At 32.1% G+C, this 19,276-nt stretch overlaps 1 protein-coding gene across 1 annotated transcript; it reads left to right on the top strand.

Moving 5' to 3' along the window:
* The first annotated feature begins 11,491 nt into the window (after positions 1–11,491).
* On the top strand, positions 11,492–13,128 carry LOC130719110 (NAC domain-containing protein 83-like). The gene is made up of 3 exons (XM_057569753.1): positions 11,492–11,672; positions 12,209–12,468; positions 12,955–13,128. The coding sequence occupies exons 1-3, from the start codon at positions 11,492–11,494 to the stop codon at positions 13,126–13,128; spliced, it is 615 nt and encodes a 204-aa protein (XP_057425736.1).
* Positions 13,129–19,276: the final 6,148 nt, after the last annotated feature.

Below are 19,276 nucleotides of genomic sequence, written 5' to 3'. Positions count from 1 at the left end.
GAAAGGATCTGGTTGTCTAGGAAGGAAACGTATGAGAGGGAGTGGATATCTGTCAAATGTTGCGGCTGCTGAAGCTAGAGGAGATAACATGAAGGCTGAATGGGGGCATCTAAGTATACTAGGGTTTTATTGTGGGCTTACTATTTACTTGTCTGGCATTATTTTTGTAGTTACAAAGTCAATTTAGAAAACGTTTGGGCCTACGGTTACTATAATGTCTGGACCAAGTTACTTTTTAATTTTTTTTTTTGAAACTTATGACTGGAGCAAGTTACTGGCCGTGTAAAAAAACACTGGGCATAGCATAATCACTATTTCATATTAAACTAAAGTTTTTATAGTAGTTTAAGAAAGTTGACCAAAAATTAAAAAGTTGTATAAGTAAGGTTAGATAACTTAAAAAAAAAAGGTTAGATAAAAAAACATGGTAGAATAAGCATATATGTAATTCTAACCATATTGTGTAATTTTTATTTATGAGGTTATGGACATTGTCCTTTTTTTTTTCAATATTACCTCATATTATATATTTAAAATTATATTATTTAATTTATAGCGGCTATACCGGTTGAACCACGGTTTAACTACGGTTGAACCAATGAACCTGGAACCAATGCTCTCACCGGTTTAATTACCGGTCCGGTTTTAATAACCTTGATCAAGAGTGAACCTCTTGTGGCTTTTCTTTCTTTGAAAATTATTCAGAATGCAAGGTTCTTGTGACTTCTCCTGATCAAGGCTTACTAAACCTTCAACCTAGAAGGAATGTGACGCCCGAACATAATCTCTACCTCCTCCATCTTTTGGATTTCTTCTTCCTTTGGGTGAATACTACTCTCAAGCCATTAATTAGATCCAATCCATGGAGAAAGGAGATAGGATCTTGATCAATATCACTGAGATGTTTTAGAATTTCAGTTTACAGAACTGAAAATAAGAACTGATTTTAAGAAGAAGGCAATTCTAAATGCACTTCTGTTTTGTACGTCATCAATTCCAGTTGCGTCATGTTCAGATCGAGAGTGACTAGTCCCTTGCAGTTGGTTGGGTATGCAATAAAGTGAGAAGGCTATGGAAACTAATTCAAGACCTCAATCTTTTTGACCTGTTATGTGCTGAAGTGGGCATTGGAGTTGCTCGCATTTACCAAGAGTCAAATCACATGGCTGATTATTTGGCAAGTCTGGGTGCTTTAGAGAAAATCCCATCTGCTCACCGTTGGAGTCTTCTTGATTGTTCTGGGACCTGCCATAGGACTAGCAATCTTGTGTTGTAATAATTACTCTAGTAGTAATAATTACATATTGTTCCAAAATAACAAGTGTGTTGATTTTCCATTTAATGGATTTGAAACAAGTCCCACATAGAAAGGAGAGCAACTTTTCAAAGCATTTATATATCATTAAATGTCAACCATTCAACAAAGAGACAAAGAGAGGATATAGTGCCACATGTGCATGGTTTGGTGGTCCCAAACTTTATGTCACATGTTCCACTCATACCACGCCGGTGTCGCGTGGGCGTAGAGGCGGCTTGTAGACGGCACTTGAGCACGACGCAACGACAACGCAGTTGCTGAAACGTCCGTTTGTTTTGATTTCCAACACGATCAAGCCTGTTCATTTTCTAACATCTTAGAGCTGCAATTGCTAACACCCTGGGCTGTGTTGATTTTTTTTTGTTTTGCTGCGATTGCTGTTAAGGACAAATTTGATTGTTTACTTATGGGAAAAACATCATGGTCGGAATTTATGAACAATGGCACCACAAGTCAAAGATCATAGTTTTTTAATTCAAAAAAACCACACTTATTTCAAAATTATTCCTCAAGTCAAATTTCTCAAAAGTAAGAACCTAAATTTAAGAACCACCATGTTTAAATAGAGCTTCATGTTACCTTTCTACCTAAGATAGAATATCGCATTTTATCACATTTCAGCTAGTGATTCAACTATACAAATAATAAGTCATCCATGACTCGAAGCAACACCGTACCAGGCAAGCTGAACTGCAACTTCATCTCCATTAGGCATTCCTATGTTGCTGTTCATAAATGCGTGTCTCTTGCCATGATATATGTGTATCTCATGTGGAACACTAGATATCTTCAAATCCTCCTCCAATTCCTTCACAACCTGAGACATCCAACAATGTCATAAGATGATCAATGTTTCTCACAGTTTTCCTTAAGAAGTGGAATATGGGCTATATGCTTCTAGCTTCTATCCTTGAAGGAGAGTTTACGAAGTAGCTCAACTAACAGGAGAGGTAAAAAAACTTACAGCAGCTGAAGCACCTAAAGATAGTTAAAAGAGGGAAAACAATGATGTATAAGGGTTTTTTGAAGGGACAATGTACCTTCAGACTCTTTGAAAGGAAGATGTCAAAAGTTCTGAGAACGTGTTCACTGGTAGTAGAGGTTACATGTAAGGGTTTTTATTAATGAACAAATGAATAAAATTTATAATGAAAATTAGTGATATTAAGGATTGATATACTTTTAATTAATTTGTTTAAAAAATTATTTAGAAATATATTGATTGAATTTTTTTTTTGTACATCTAAAAGATAAATTACATCCGTCAGGGATTGATCATTGGACCTCCCCCTCCTCAACTCATATTGATTGAATTTAAATATGAAGAACATGCACCAATATTTTCTCCAACTTTCAATTTTGGCTTATTTATGAAAATGTTTCTGAAAAATAAATATTCTCTAAATTTAAACAAACGTATTTTTAATTCTATTTTCTGAAAATGAAAACAGAAAACATATTAACTTTTGATAAAAGGTTTCCATTTTTGGAAGGGAATTTGAATATACTACGATTTGATTGTCTGATGACTATAATAATAGCTTAAAACGTTAAAAAATTTAAAATAAACTAGTGTTTTTTTCCCGTGCGTTCCACGGGGAATATGTCTATTGTATTTGATACATCAATTAATATGAATATGATTATGCGTGTTCGTTTGATTTTATTATGTTGCGGGACGAAGAGGTTGATGGTGGGGAGAAGGATTCTGAAACAAAACATACCATTGAGATACCTTAAAGATGCTCACCATGTCTCTGAAACCAAAAGTAACCCAAACAATCAAAACATGAATTTTTCACTTCAATCCACAACACCAATTTTGTTTTAAAAAAAGATGGACCTTGTCAAGGGGGAAAGTACAATAAAAACATTTCAAACAGTTCTACTTATGCTTAAATAATCTGACTTGATTAATTAATATAGTAAAAGAAGCTTAATACAGAGATTAATCCACATGAAGCAGAAAAAGACATAAGAATGAGATAGAAGAGGAAATGCACCAAAATCATCGTAATATAGTAGTGTTACATCCAAAATCTTTGGTTGTAACACTACTATATGTCGTCAAGGGGTTTGTTAGAAGGACACAACATTTATTTATAACAAATGAAATAATATGGTGATTATATGTATATTTACATAGAATTTTATGAATTGATTACCTGAAGCATTCTTCCAACGTTACTCCGACCATAGATTCTGTGAACTGTCAAATATCTTTGAGGATCATTGGGAGTGAAGTAAGGAGAGAAATGCAATCTGAAAGGCACTTCCTTCCCTGGTTCTTGCAAGCTGCACAACGACCTAATATCATGGTCCAAATAAATAATCCTCAAAAAATTGAAAACAGATCCAATAAGTGAATATTCTGCACCCCAGAAGATTTTCTTTTCCTCAATCGTTTTGCTTTTGATTAAGAAGAGAAAAACATGAATCCTTGAAGCATATGACGTCTTATAATTAGTTGAAGAACAAAATCAATTCATGAAGAAGATTGAAACAGAAACCCAAAATGAAGTCTTGAAGAACAAAAAACCCTCCTTCACCAATTTGAAAGGACTGTGGTGAAAGAATTGTATCTAGTGTATTTGTGAATCTTGGGGTGGAACCCTTATGAAACAAAAAATCAAAGGCACATTTCAGTCAAGAGAAACAAAAAATGGTGCAATGCCCCACATGTGCACACCCCAACAAATGATCTATATATGTGAGAAAAAAATAAAATAATTCTCTCACCCAAAATAATTGTGGTTACTTCACCAATGAACTTATACTAACAATCAATTTAAATTGAACTTAAGGAAATATATAGAGCAAAATAAGATAAGTCACCCAATTGGCATACCAAAACATGATTATATGCAAAACTGATGAGTTTGAGGAAAACATGAATCAACCTTAAGAATGGGCTAAACATACTCATGAAGATTAAATATGAGCTCTTCATATGCTTTCATCAATTTGACTGACCTGTGCATCATAAAAAAATAAAATTAGTAAGTTGTGCATCATTCACATACAGTGCAAATAGTATGCTTATACACACAACTCAAACATGATGAATAAAAAGGAGCAAAATTTGAGAAATGAATATAAATTCAGGCTATCCTAAGTTTCGTGAATTTCTACAAATTATACCAAAATATGGTTTAGAATGACTTCACACGCATGGATTTCTACAAACTACACTAAAATCTGGTTTAAAAAATACAAAAGCGGAAGAAGAACAACAGAAAAAACATTACATCAGAATCAAAACATTACGTCTTCAACAATGATTCGTTAAAGGGTCTATGCAAAAATTTGTAAACTTTTGGATCAAAACACACAAAATATGTGAAATTTAAGAATCCAGGATTGAATTACGAACAAAGGATAAACTGAAATGACACAAACCACCAATCACAACATGATAAACTCTTCTTCACGTAACATCATCTTACGACATACCTCTGTCCTGATCGCGACATGTGGCAGAGGTAGAATAACAGCTATCAAATCTCTGCGTGTCCATGGTAGCTTTGTGGACCCTCAGCACCAAATCAACTCCCTTTTCTTAAAATTAACATTAAATAAATAATAAGATAAATTAAGATAAAATCAAGAAATAAACAACCTAAATTCTAATCAAATCTAAACTTTAAAAAGGTACTAAATAAAGATAGATAAAAACTACCAAAATCTAGCAAATCACAATAAAAAACTCATAAAATCCTGAATTAAATAAAAATATGAAAATTCAATAAAAATAACATAAAAATTCATTTATACTCTAAATGTAACTCAAAAATAAAATAAAATATTTCATGAAATTAAAATTAAATAAATAATAAATAAGGATAGATAAAAACTATCAAAATCTAGCAAATCACAATAAAAACTCATAAAATCCTGCATTAATTAAAAATCCAAAAATTCAATAAAAATTAATTATTATACTCTATAAATAAATGTAAAATAAAATAAAATATTTCCTGGAAGTAAAATTAAATAAGTAATAAGATAAAATTAAGAAAGAAACAACCTAGAATCAAATCTAAAATTTAAAAAGGTACTAAATAAATATAGATAAAAACTACCAAGTCTAGCAAATCACAATAAAAACTCATAAAATCCTGAATTAATTAAAAATTCGAAAATTTAAGAAAATTTAATTAATATATGCTAAAAGTAAATCTAAAATAAAATAAAGTATTTTCTGGATTTAAAATAAATAATAAGATAAATTAAACTAAAATTAAGAAATAAACAATCTAAATCCCAATCAAATCTAATATTAAAAATGGTATTAAATAAAGATAGATAAAAACTAACAAAATCTAGCAAATCACAATAAAAACTCATAAAATCCCGTATTAAAAGTAAATCTAAAATAAAATAAAGTATTTTCTGGATTTAAATTAAATAGTAAGATAAATTAAAATAAAATTAAGAAATAAACAACTTAAATCCCAATCAAATCTAATATTAAAAATGGTATTAAATACAGATAGATAAAAACTAACAAAATCTAGCAAATCACAATAAAAACTCATAAAATCCCGAATTAATAAAAAATTCGAAAATTCAATAAAAATTAATCAATATATTCTAAAAATAAATTTTAAATAAATTAAAAGACCAAATCTTATCTTTTAAAATAATATCAATCAATTATTTTAGAATATATAAAATTAAAACATATATCAATTGAAAATTATATCTTCTAAAATAATATCAATTAATTAGGTTAGAATATATAAAATTAAAACATATATCAATTGAAAATTATATCCTCTAACAAATTGACACGTGGAATAATTTTTATGAGAATTAATCCGGTGCTGACACGTCACTAAGAATTAATCTGGTGCTGACACGTTATTATGAAAGTTCTTCTTTTCTAATATATATTGATATTGATTGATATTGATATTGATTTGATTATATTGATGATGATTTGAAGCTCCTTTTTATTACATTCATGATAATTTATTTATTTATTAAATTAATTCTAAATTTGATTCTTTTAATTTGGAGAGGTAAAATTTAATAATTAATTCTTATGTTCTAAATTTGAATTTATTTCTTGTTCAAAAAAAATTGAATTTATTTCAAATATGAATTACATTAATTTGTAACCTTGTCTTTATAGCTTCAACATTAAATTTATTATATAATTTCTTTTATTAAAATTTAGTATATAATTATTTTTTTGTGTTTTCTTGTTGTAAAATTAACGTTTCAACATCAATTTTTTTTTTTTTGAAAGCTTAAGATGAAAATATTATTGAAAGATATAAAGGACTTATGAGGACAGTCCCCTCATGAGCATGAAGAATGAAAAATGTCAAAAGACCCCAGTATGAACATCATTGTCCCCAAAACCATAGCACCCAACACACCAGGCGACCTAAACCCCAGGCATCACTGATTGACATAAAAAACGACTCATAGGAATGCCTCATTAAAACCTTGCAAGGAAAAACCCAGTGGGAAAAAACCAAGCAAGGAAAAAGAGCACAACCCTATGAGAAGCCAATATTAGTGTTCGCGACCAACACCTCATCACCATTAGATCATGAATGGTACCCAAAACTATATTAATTAACACCTCCTTCGCAAAGTACAAACTCATTTCCAGCCAATCCTCATAGCATCTCCAATCTGCGAGGCTTCCTCCCTGTAGACATGGTTAACCTCTCTACAAAAACAACCAAGTAAACACTGACATCAAAACAACATCAAAATAACATCAACACTCCTCCTCCGTAAGAGAACCATATTAGTTGAGATGGGGATGGTTTTGACGAATTTGAGCCTCTAAACCACGAAGCATCAACGCTTCCGACCCTCGCGGTTTCAAACCCAATTGTTTACCAAGTAGCCAAGTTCTCTGAGCCCTAGTTGACACTCCATCTTCCCCCTGTAACGGCTCTAAAAAATCTACCGGGAGAGGTTGAGGCTTATTTTTACTTCCCTTGGGTAGCCCTCGCTGAGAACTCTTTGTGGTGGACTTTGTGTTTTGAGAGTTCTTTACTGCCGGAGTCACCAGATCAACAGAAGCATGAGGGCCAGGGGAACACGTGAGAGGGAAACACGTGGGGGATGGCGACGCCGGAGAAGAGGCGAGACGCACAGTAGCAGAAGGTGATGCGCGTTGTCGAATTATTTGGTGCGGAGACGTGTGAACAAAAACGTCTGTAATGCCACGCATCTCAGAAGCTGGCAACGATGCTGAAGTTTTCTCAATATCCAAAAACCCTTTTTGTTGAGTTGTGATGCTAGGCAAACAGACCCCAACCCCATTTAACTGAGCTAATTTCTGCGGGCCCCAGTTTGGTGGTTTGAAAGGCCAACAAATATTTGATTTCGGAATCAGATCCTGAGCATTAAAAGAATAACCAGTAACTGCAAATCCTTTATCTTGATTTTGAATATATTTATCTAAGATTTGATTCCCATTAAAACAAATATCTTCAGCTTTTAACTTATTCCTCCACTCCTTAATCTCCTCTAACGTATAACCAGAGTCAATGAGTACCTGTAAACGTTCCTTCTGTTCCTCCCCTGACTTGATGGCTTCCAAGGGTTGAATATTTCTTGAATCATTTGAATTCGAATTTTTCTCAACTCCCTCACCCATAACTGACGCCTTGATTATCTCCGCAACTGCCGCTGGCATCTCCTCCTTCGCCGGAAAATTTTCCACTTCCGGCAGCACCACGCACACAGCCGCCATCCCTCCCTTCGTCGCTGAACCGCCACAAAATTTTAAGCCTTCCATCACGCCGTCCCTGTACACCTCGTCTTCCTAATCTGAATCATGAACTGCAGATTCGTAATCTTTTTCATAAGGGTTTTGCACATCCAACAAACCCGCACCATCCTCTCTACCGACATACCCCAAACTCCCGTCATCATAGCTCTCATCATCCTCTGAGTTGTAGATTTTGACTGGCGTCGACGACATGACCTCTACTGTCCTATAGTCGTACGCTACCGGATCCTTCTCAACCAAAACTATGCACGACGTTCCGCTAACATCAACCGACATGGTAAAACTGTGTAGAATTGGATGACGCATACGTACCAAAATGCGAGCAAAATCAGCTCTATGGCGCAAAGAGGTAGCTGAATCAGACATAACATAGGTCCCTAGCCTATTTCCAACAGAAGAGAAAAACGATTCAGTCCATAAACCCAACGGAACCTGCCACAGACGTATCCAGACATGTTGTACGATGCCAAAAGAAAAGTCATTGCAAGGCTTAATATCGTACAACTTTTGCTCTAAGAAAAAACCGCACTCTGCAATTGTCTCTTCCATTTCTTCCTTCTTTTCGAATTCCAAAAGCACTTCATCTGCACCAAGCGGGATTAAGCGAAAGTTAAACAAGCCAATCTGTCTGAATTGTTCCTGTAAGTCTTCCACAGGCATAGACAGCAGTGTGCATGCCCTAGCACATCTCTGGACCCATTTGTCATCCACATCAGACGCTGCGAAACGTAGCTGGCACCCGTCAGACTGGAAAGCAACACCTTGTGCCTGAAACGAAGTAACCTTATTCTCTGCTGGCAAACCTTGTTCATTCTTTTGCTGCTGAGTTTTTGGTCTCCACACCTTCCGTTTGGCTTCAAAATTATGTGTCCCTGATGAAGGAACCGCAGGGGAGGAAGATGGTCGTTGAATCTTCACTTTCTGAACCACAAGATAGTTACCGTCTAATCGCATGCCATGGACATGGGAATCGCCTTCCATGCCTCAGCATCACTGTAATAGCGCAAGAATCCAAAGCGAAAGCGCCGTTGATATTTCTTCTTCTGTTGAATAAACTCATGCCGAAGCCTCCCTGCCTTCTCAAAGATTGCTCTTAATTTCTGTAGTGTCATCCTCTCTCCCAAACCATCCACAAAAACCGAGAAGGACTCCTTTAACTGATTGGATCTTTGAGTCCCATTGCTTTTTGTCTGAAGACGGGTATCGTGCTGTTGCCTGGATTTTGTAGCACCCCCTTGATAATTTGGTGATGGCTGCCAATGCGATTGAAACCTCCCTGATCTATCTCTCCGGACCCCTCTTTCTGAATAATTCCTAAAAGCTCCATTTTGTTGCCATTGTCCAGCACGAGCACCTCCATAACGTTGCTGTCCCAAATTCTGGTTTGAAGGTCGTTTGGAACCCCAGAAAGAATTTCCACGTCGTCGCCCTGTTTGCTCCTCTTCCCTACGCCGTGCGAAATTCCTTTTCGGGTGACTCCATGGTCGCTGCCACCACGACGGAGCCTCCAAATTTTTATATTATTATATTATAAATGTACATAAAAAATAAAAATTCAAGTAAAAATTGTAAAAACTAAGCCAAAAAACAAAATTTATGATTTACAAAATAATTATATTAGTATTTTTAATAAGTAAATATATATATATATATATATATATATATATATTAGAAAACTAAATACATATCTCTAACTAAATTTAATTGCCATAAAAAAATACTAAATTTAATTGAAATTTCTATTTTTTTTGAGAGGGCAGTTCTTTTTAGCTTTCTCTTTTTAATTAAAGTCTTTATTTTTGCTGTCAAAAAAAAATTAATAATCAAATATTTGCGGCTATTTTGGAGTTGATGTTGATTCTTACATTCGAAAATTTGAAATGTGCTAATTTGGAAAATATGGTAAATCGATTTAAAAATTTAATTATTAAAGAATATCCTTATCCATTTTGGGGTGTTACTATATTAGCATTAATAAGAAACTAGCTGATTAATTATTATTTTTCAAAAAAAAAAAGCTGATTAATTATTTACTCTTAGAAGGTAATAGCATATTCAGTTTCCTCAATTCCTAAAACAAAAGTTTCCTCAATATCTAATTATCAAATAAATTTTAAATTCAAAAAAAATTATCAAATAAATATTGATTATTATTTTCTATTTTTTGTATGGATTTATACCATATTTTTTTGAAAACGATTTATACCATAATGGATTATACTATAGTAGCATTATTTAAAAAAAATAGCTCATTAATTATTGACTCTTTTTTTTTTGAAAAGAGAAACATATCATAGATTAAAATAAAGGTCAAGGGAACAAAAACTCTCCCTTGTGAGTTTTAGAAAGTTCATAACAGAAACAGAAAAAAGAAAGCATAATAAAACAGCTGCAAGAAAACTAGAGGAAGCTAAGCAAGAGACAAAAGACTAGGACAAAGGAAAGCAATCAGCAGTGAGCAGTGAGCAGTGAGCAGTGAGCAGTGAGCATGGCTTTCCATGACTCTTAAAAGGTAATAACATCTATTAATTTTCCTCAATTTTTAATTATCAATTAAATATTGCTTTATTTTTTTATTTTTGTATGGATTTATACCATAATTATTTTTATACTTATTATTACGAAAAATATATTTTTATTTAATTTAAAAGTTAATATATTCTAATTTATACCATCATTAATTTTTTATAAATATTGATATGTTTTTTCAGAAAAAATGAAACATTAAAAAAGAAAATCCAGGTAAATTTAATAATCAAATTAATGCCTGTTAAAAAGAACCAAATTAAGATAATGAGAAATATTAAAAAAATTAATTTCATTATTCATTCAAAAAAGGAATAAAAAATAATAAGCTTATTAATTATTTTTGGTACATAATCTTATTAATTATTGAATTGTTTAAAAGAAATATTTATGATTTTCTATTTTACAATATTTTCAACTTAGGTACGAATATTGATGAATATTGATGATTAGTATGTAGTATATTACTAATTAAATAAAAATCGTTCTAATTACTTTTATGTTAATATTTTCATTTAAGTATATTTTGATTTAAAACTTATTGTCATAATTGATATCAAAAATTGAAAATAAGAAATTATATAATAAGTGATTATTTTTTAACTTTTTAAAATATAATATTTTTAATAGTAAATTAAGTGTATCAAAATATGATAAATAATATTTTAATTATGGATGAAATGGTGAGAGATGGTCATGTTGAAACAAAAATCATGGGATGACATTTTTTTTCTTGAAGGAACTTGAATGCTTGAGGAAGGACACTTGGCATAAGGTGACATTGCATCTCTAGTGGCTATAAAATGATATCCTTAGCAAGTAAGTTTCAACATTGATTCAGTCAAAGAGTTCATGCAAGCCCCTTTGAGATGGAGGACCTAATCATGACTTATGAGGACGAGGATGGGAATATTAGGTTGCTACCTGGGTTTAAGTTTGATCCTACAGATGAGGTTCTTGTGGGTTTCTACCTAAAAAGGAGGGTCTTTTCTCAACCTTTTCCTATTGAAATCATCCCATATTTTGATGTGTTTCAGATTGAGCCTTGGCGTATACCTGAAGGAGGTTGGTATTTTTTTCAAAAACAAAAACCTCTTATTTTCATTGTTCCATGAGAACTTTTGTGTGTGTTTAGATCAACGTTTGTCACAATTAATTTTTGATAAAATTGAATGTAGTAAAATATTTTAGAAATCTAAGTGATATATGTTTGATAAATTTATGAAAATGTGATTTTTGTTGAATAATGTGAAATTTGGTTGTAAAATCTCACATTTAATTTTGTACAGTGCATAAGCTACTTTCTCCACTTCTGTTTGAGTTAACTTGGGGTGTGAAATCAATCATCCAAAATAACTCTCAAACATCAATATAATCATCAAGAATAGATTTTAACCTACCATAATTGATTCCAATGTATTTCCATGGAGAAACCAAACACACTCTTCATATTAAAGGCTCTTGTGTTAACCCAAAGAACAAGAATAATTGTGTCATATCACAAAAGTGAAACAAATTTTGCATGTCCCATGAATGTTTATGTGTTTTTTTAAGTGGGAATTGAACAAAGATGATGTGTTGAATTTCTTTTGTGTTCTTAGATGGAAATATTTTCAATGAGCGCAAGTGCTTCTTCCACAACACTATGGGGCGTGACCTTGAAAACCTTGACATGATAGTTGCTGGGAGTGGCCAGTGGAGAGTTATGGAAAAATGGAAAGATGTTCTTGTCCCTAAAAATAATGAGGTCATTGGTAAGAAGAACATCCTGAATTTTTGGGAAGTGCAAGGAGACTGTGCCAGGAGGACTAGATGGGTGATGCATGAGTTCCGCCTTGCGTTAATAACTAACCCATCTAAGGTAATTACTGAAATGTGATTTACTAAATGTTAAGGTCTCACATTGGCTAGAGATACAACCACATAAGTCTTTATAAAGGACAGAGCAATCATCGCCCATAAGCCAGCTTTTAGGGCAAAATTCGGCCTAACCCGATTTAAAAGACCGGGCCTTTTCATTATCATACAAAGAAGAGATTTAGAGTAAGAAAAAATTATATAGACACACTTTTGAACGCTCTCTCAAACACAATCCATATGATTTGTTTATTTCTTGAAAAGCCTGCACAGTTTTTAAAAAGTGAGACAATTGTGTTGACTTTTTAAAAAATAACAAATCACATAAAGTGAGTTTGAGAGGATGTTTATAAAACATTTTCGGTAATGTCTTTTGTATTATCATGAGAATAGTTTGTTTTTTGGTAGGTAGGATTATTATCCAATTTGTTTCCTTTTATCTTATTTATCATAAGTTTTTTATTACTGAACTTTGTTACTGAAAATATAGATGGCAAACTGGGCTGCGTACCGCATCTTTCAGATTCAGGATGAAAAGAATGCTAAATGGGGTATAATGAGGAAAGCGCCGATAATGGGAGTGTTGAAGTCTTTGATTTCAGTGCTGAGAGTGGAAGTTTTTCAAGCCCTCCCAAATGACTCCTTCCTTGGGCCAGGGCAGTGAATCTCCCTAAAAAAAACTTGTCCTACCCTCTATTGGTTCCATTTTCTCACAATTAGCTAATAAGTGATTGTTTAGTGTAATGAATGTCATGTCATGGCAGATAATAAGTTTTAAAACCCTATAATTCATATTTTTACAAATTCTTTAGACATATATAATAGTAAATTTTCAATTTTTTTTTTTATTTTTTTCATAAAATATTCTCTATGAAATATAAATAAATTCGCGCAATGCATGTGCAACGCGTGTGTATTATATCTATTTAACACATACTATTTTATACTTTTTTCTTGTTATTTAAAAAAAATTGTATTATTATTAAAAGATAGTTGTACATGAGAACTACCCTCTCATGAAAAATAGGAGTTAAATCAATACAAGAATGTCTCCTGCAACCTTGCCAATTCATTGGACATTTTGGTGTTTAAAACAACTTATGCTTGAGTCTCATTAAAACCTTCATAGGAAAAATCCTAAAGAAGGAAAAAGAGTACTCAAAACACAAGCGAGCAACCAAAATGTCAATAACAATAGCAAATACATAACCTCAGGCTGCCATAAAAAAATACATCAAAAAAAGCATCAAATCAAAGACCATTATAAAGTAGTTTTAAATTTTCATATTTAAAATAATGAGAAAATTATACTAACCACCCTTCAAGTTCACTCACATGACACAACCTCTGTTTAAATAAAAACACTAACCTCCCCTTAAATGCAACACCGTCCACTTCTGTTAAAATACAAAGGAAATTAGAAAGCAATATAAACCGTAGGATTTCATTAAAAATCACCAATGGTCTTGATTAGTTCACATGACATGGTCATGTGAAAAAGACATATGAGGGGATCCAAATCCATATAAAGTACAATAAGAAGCTTCATGCCCAGTACAAAGCGGTGAGCATTTCGTGCATGTCATTAGTCGTGCCATATAGCTTTACTGTTGATATATAGTAAGAAGGGTCGTTTCAGAATAATTTTGCATTAGAATAAAATTAATTATTGTGTTACTATTTAGAATAATATTAACTAACTTAATTATTAGAAATATTCCAAGATTAGTACTAATGATTCAAATAATTAATATTCTATTTTGTTCTATTCTTTCTTTTCAAATAGGATATAACCATAGAGGGGGATTCTCGAGTTTTGGGTAGCTTAGTGCAAGACAATGCCGTGTTGCGGAGCTTCTAGCAGTCAAGCATGGCTTACGACATGCGTGGGAGTTGGGTTACAGGGAAGTTGCTTGTGCGTTAGATTGCAAGGAGGTAGTACGTGGAGGTCCTTGCAAGATCTGTTGGCGTTAGCTTTCAGGGAGAGAGATTCTTTGAGATTCAATCTAAAAAATAGAAAATAAGAACTGTTTTTAAGAATGTTTATAAAACGATTTTTTTCTTTTTTATTTTTAAAAACTAAAAATGTTTAACGAAACAATAATCAAATGACTCTTCTCAAGTGCTCCCCCAGCTGAGCTAATATTTAAGATGAATCTATATCTATATCTATATCTATATCTATATATATATATATATATATATATATATTAGTAAAGCTCACTTGAGCTAAGTATTAAATACAAAAGACTTGGAAAAATAGTATTAATGATATGAGATGATCAAATTCCCCACCTTTATCTTCATTACCTGCTTTAAGATGAAATTAAAAAAAAAAATCAACCTTTCATCTCCTACGCAGGTTGATATAATGGCACAAGTAATTTCATTCGGTTACTTTAATACAAATGGTCATTTATTTTTCCTTTCCACCGTTAAGATTCCACTCTTTAATTCCATCAGTTTTAGTTTTGGGGCCTTAACAATTGTCACTTCACCGGCTAAAAATTGCAATTTTTAAAACGTAAATTTACTAATTTCAAGGGGTGTGCAGCTTCATTCTAGCTCCACTACCTCTATATTACTCATAAAAACGGCTGAATAGCATTGGGCCTATCTACGTTATGGATGAATTATTGGGTGAGTCCTCTCTCCTTTTATAATTCCTACTCAATCATTATTTAAACGCACGATTTCATAGTTCATACCCATTCTTCAAGTTCTTTTTGTTCCCCTCCAAATTCTTCAAAATTTTAGCTTTTTACGGACATTGTCTACCCAAAGTACTCTGGACATGTTAACAACCGATATGAGCTGAATGTATCAAAACTTGATTGGTTTATCATACGATGTTAAAATCATTTGATCTCTTGCATTGCTCAGTTTTTTCTTTTCAATTTTAAATTTCATTCATATTTTGAAATTAACGATTTGATTAAACATCTTGGACTATTATTCATGTGATTGGAGTTTTTGAGTGATAAGTTGGATCTTGGCATACGATGTTATCCGATCCGATTAGTACGAGATTCAGAAACAATGACATGCTAAATTGTTTGGTTTGGAAAAAAATGATAATTCCTTTTTTTTTCTTTCCTACTCAATTTTCTCCTAATTGAGATTTACTTTTTATTTGCATAAGAGGTTTGCTAGGGTTGGACTATAAATAGAATTACGTTCCTATATGCTAACAAGCTATTGAAGGTGAAAAGACAATTCATGTTCCATCAAAGGGAACCTTGAGAAAATTAGAGCACTGGGTAATTCTCTAATTTGTCTATCTTTTCATTTTTGCATATGTTGATCTTAAATAGCTCTCTAGGCTCTAGCAATTTGATCTAAGATGACTTATGAGGTTTGGGGTCATTTTGGGGTCTCTCTGTGGGATTTCAAGGTATATATTCATAGATCTAAATTTTGCTATCTAATTTTAATTTACATAAATTAAGCATACATTAGGAATTTTGTATGTTTATGCATCTTATCTCTTAGCTTATATAGAACTTCAAATTCCCTTCTTTCCTTGATGTATAACCACTTACTTAATGTATTAAACTATTTGATTGTTATTTAGTTGATTTTCCTTCCGGATGGTTTAGGTTTTGTTTCTTATTTGTTCTAAATTATGTTGTTGGTCTTGACAGGGGTGCACCTATTTGGGATATTATTATTGTCTCTCCAAACAAATAATTTTCTCGGTAAACAATAAAAAAATGTTATTAATTACAACTAATTTAATGATATTAAAATTTTATGACTTAATCTAAAATATTTCAAATTAACATAAAAATTCATCATATTGTTAAATTTTAAAATTACTTCAATGTTAATTGTTAAATTTGGTTAATACTACTTATTTCATAAAGAGAACACTAATACTATATATTGAAATGTCTTAACACAATTATTTTTTTATTTTTATATCTTACTAGTACTTTTCACCCGTGCGATGCACGGGGATATTCATTTTGTGTGTTTTTATGATTTTTGCGTTATTTTCTATAAGATATTTTTGTATTACTATATTATAATTTTTTAAGATTTTTTTGTGATAAATGTGTTTTTTTTTGTCGTGGCATGGTGATGGATTTAGTGTGTTTGTGGTGTCTTGTTTTCCCTGTGATAACACACCACACACTCTTAACTTGTCTTGTTTTACAACCTTTGTCGTTTGCGTGTTGTCTTGACAATATAGTGGATTGTATTCGCATTCGAGTAAATATAGACGTGTCTCGTTACACAGTCCAACTGCTAGATCAATGTTTCTTATAATCATTATTGGAACATCAACTTTTAGCCTTAATTTATGATTAGGCAAACCTAAAGAGTTTATTCCATTTAAAAACTCATTAATTTGTGGCTAAAACAACACGATGCTGAAAAAATTAGGGATCTATGAATTTTTAAGGAAAGATAGATAAGTAGACTGGACTGTAAGAGTCATCGAAAAACATGAATGTGTGATAAAAAACTCATGAGGGACGTTCAAGCAAATTCCATCGGCTATCTGTTCACCTACGTTTATGTCATATATGCTTAATATCCATCATGAAAAAGAATTAGCTCGACATTTTCAGTATCTAATTAAGCTTCTGGTTTAGAGCCTCATGTTTTTTTTTTGTGAGTGAAAGTACGCACCTAATATTGGTTCCAAAAGAAAAGAAGTATCATTTTTAGTGCCATTGACAATTGTGTATAGTAAAATACTTATTTAAACTTTCATTTTAAAATATTCCTTCAGTCAAAATTGACAATAGCAAAATATTTAAACAATATTAGTTTACGTTAGAAATATATGTTTTTCAATGAGATTAATAGGTTTTTGTCTTGTTTTGTTATGAAGCAATTTTTTTTTGTGATATGAATTAAATTCTTTAATTTTTTGTCATCATCAGCACAACACTTTGAAGTAGGATAACTCCTAAATGATAAAAGCTATTAAATATTCCTACAATGTAACCACTATTTTTATGCTTATATAGTATTTTTTTATCCGTGCGATGCACGGGGGATATTCATTTTTGTTTTTTTTGTGTTTTTTTTAAATATGTGTTATTTTTTAAAGGAGATTTTATGGATTAGAAGAACAAAATTTATTTTAAATATAAGAAATCATAAATTTATAAGTATTTTTTAATGAATGTTTGTTTTTTGTTTGAGTTGCTATTTTTTTTGTCGTTGTTTTCCTAAATGCTCGATTGATGTTTTTTCAGTTGAAGTAATGTGTATGTGCTAAAAATTGACATTGATTTTTTATTTTTATTTTTATTTTATTTTTGCAATTAAAATAATTACATTAAGAATACAACTGAGAACATATCATTCCACATTTATTGTAAAATTATCTTCTTCATATGACATTGCGGAAAACTTCTTTGTAAACTACATTTGAAGTACCATGAGAATTGTTTCCATCACTATCGCAAATGGGGATTTCTAATCATATTGGTTGATGCTTACCATCTTACTTCCAGCAGCTTGGTTTTATGAACGTGTCACTACACATGAAGGATTTCTATTTTTAAACCAAAACACAACACTAAAGCCACTTGGATTTTTGTAGAGCATAGGTATGTCTGGTTGCTTTGGTAGAGGGAATATTTGACTCAAAATATCAAAATTCTCTTGTTTGATATTGACAGACCAATCATGATATTGATAGTGCACCACAGCAAATGTGTCGTTAAAAATTGAAACTTGAAAGTTATAGTTCGTTTGTTTAAAATAGCTGCTTCACCCAGAACAGGGGAATCTTGTTGGATTTGGAAGCTCTTCATGGATGAAGCCATCAATTCTACTACTCCTGTAGATTCCAACTGGTGAGACTTAATTCAGCCAAAGATATACTACAAAGCTTCTTGCTAGTAAAATAATCAAAGGGCTTCTTTTAAAATTTAGCTAGAAGAAATGACCCGCTCCTCGAATAGCTTTGGCATCTGCAAATGAAGAAAACACCACCAAGCCCAATTTGCATCAGTCTAGCCAAGGGAGACAGAATGCTAACCTCAAAGATTGTACACGCTATGACACAAAGAGGAACAATCCTAAGACTCATCCATTCATAAGATACAGTTAGAGAATCCAAGAGGCTAGACTGATGCAATCTTAGGTGGTGTGAAAAGGCCAAGGTTGCTTGTCAGACAAAGCTCTGTGCTAAATCTTACATTTTGTAAGATTTAGCACAAAGCTCTGTTTTGTAAGATTTAGCACAGAGCTCATACAGAAATGATCATGCCAATCCAAAAATAGCAAGCTTTAAATTACCTTCATTATCTATGAGAAGTTCTGAGCCCATAGAGCCTATATGGTCCATGAATTCAAAGACCATACCAATTTTTCACTATATAGAGCAGATCTTCATCTCATAGACGCAATTTTATAGAATAAGCACAAAATTGGAAACAGAAACCTTAAAAGTTAAAACACACAAAAATGCAGATTTCACACTCCCATTAAGGGCCCTCAACAGTTTTCTGACATGAACAATCCCTCCCAATAAAAAGCACAATATAAGGCAACAGAATCACAATAAGAGTTTAAAAAAATATCCATGAAAATAAAATTAAATGTTTGTCTATACATTCCAGAAAGAAAATAAGAACAATAAAATCCATGACAATCCTTTCCTCATAGCTCCATTATCCATGAAAATAAAATTAAATGTTTATCTATACATTCCAGAAAGAAAATAAGAACAATAAAATCCATGACAATCCTTTCCTCATAGCTCCCATTTTCCCTTGTTTACATCTCAGGATTGCTTATCTTGTTGGGCTAATCACCTCTTCAGTGTGTGTCATATGACTTCTAGC

This window comes from Lotus japonicus, chromosome 5 (genome assembly GCF_012489685.1).
Source record: "Lotus japonicus ecotype B-129 chromosome 5, LjGifu_v1.2".
NCBI lineage: Eukaryota > Viridiplantae > Streptophyta > Magnoliopsida > Fabales > Fabaceae > Lotus > Lotus japonicus.
This window is presented reverse-complemented; position numbering and strand designations above follow the sequence as displayed.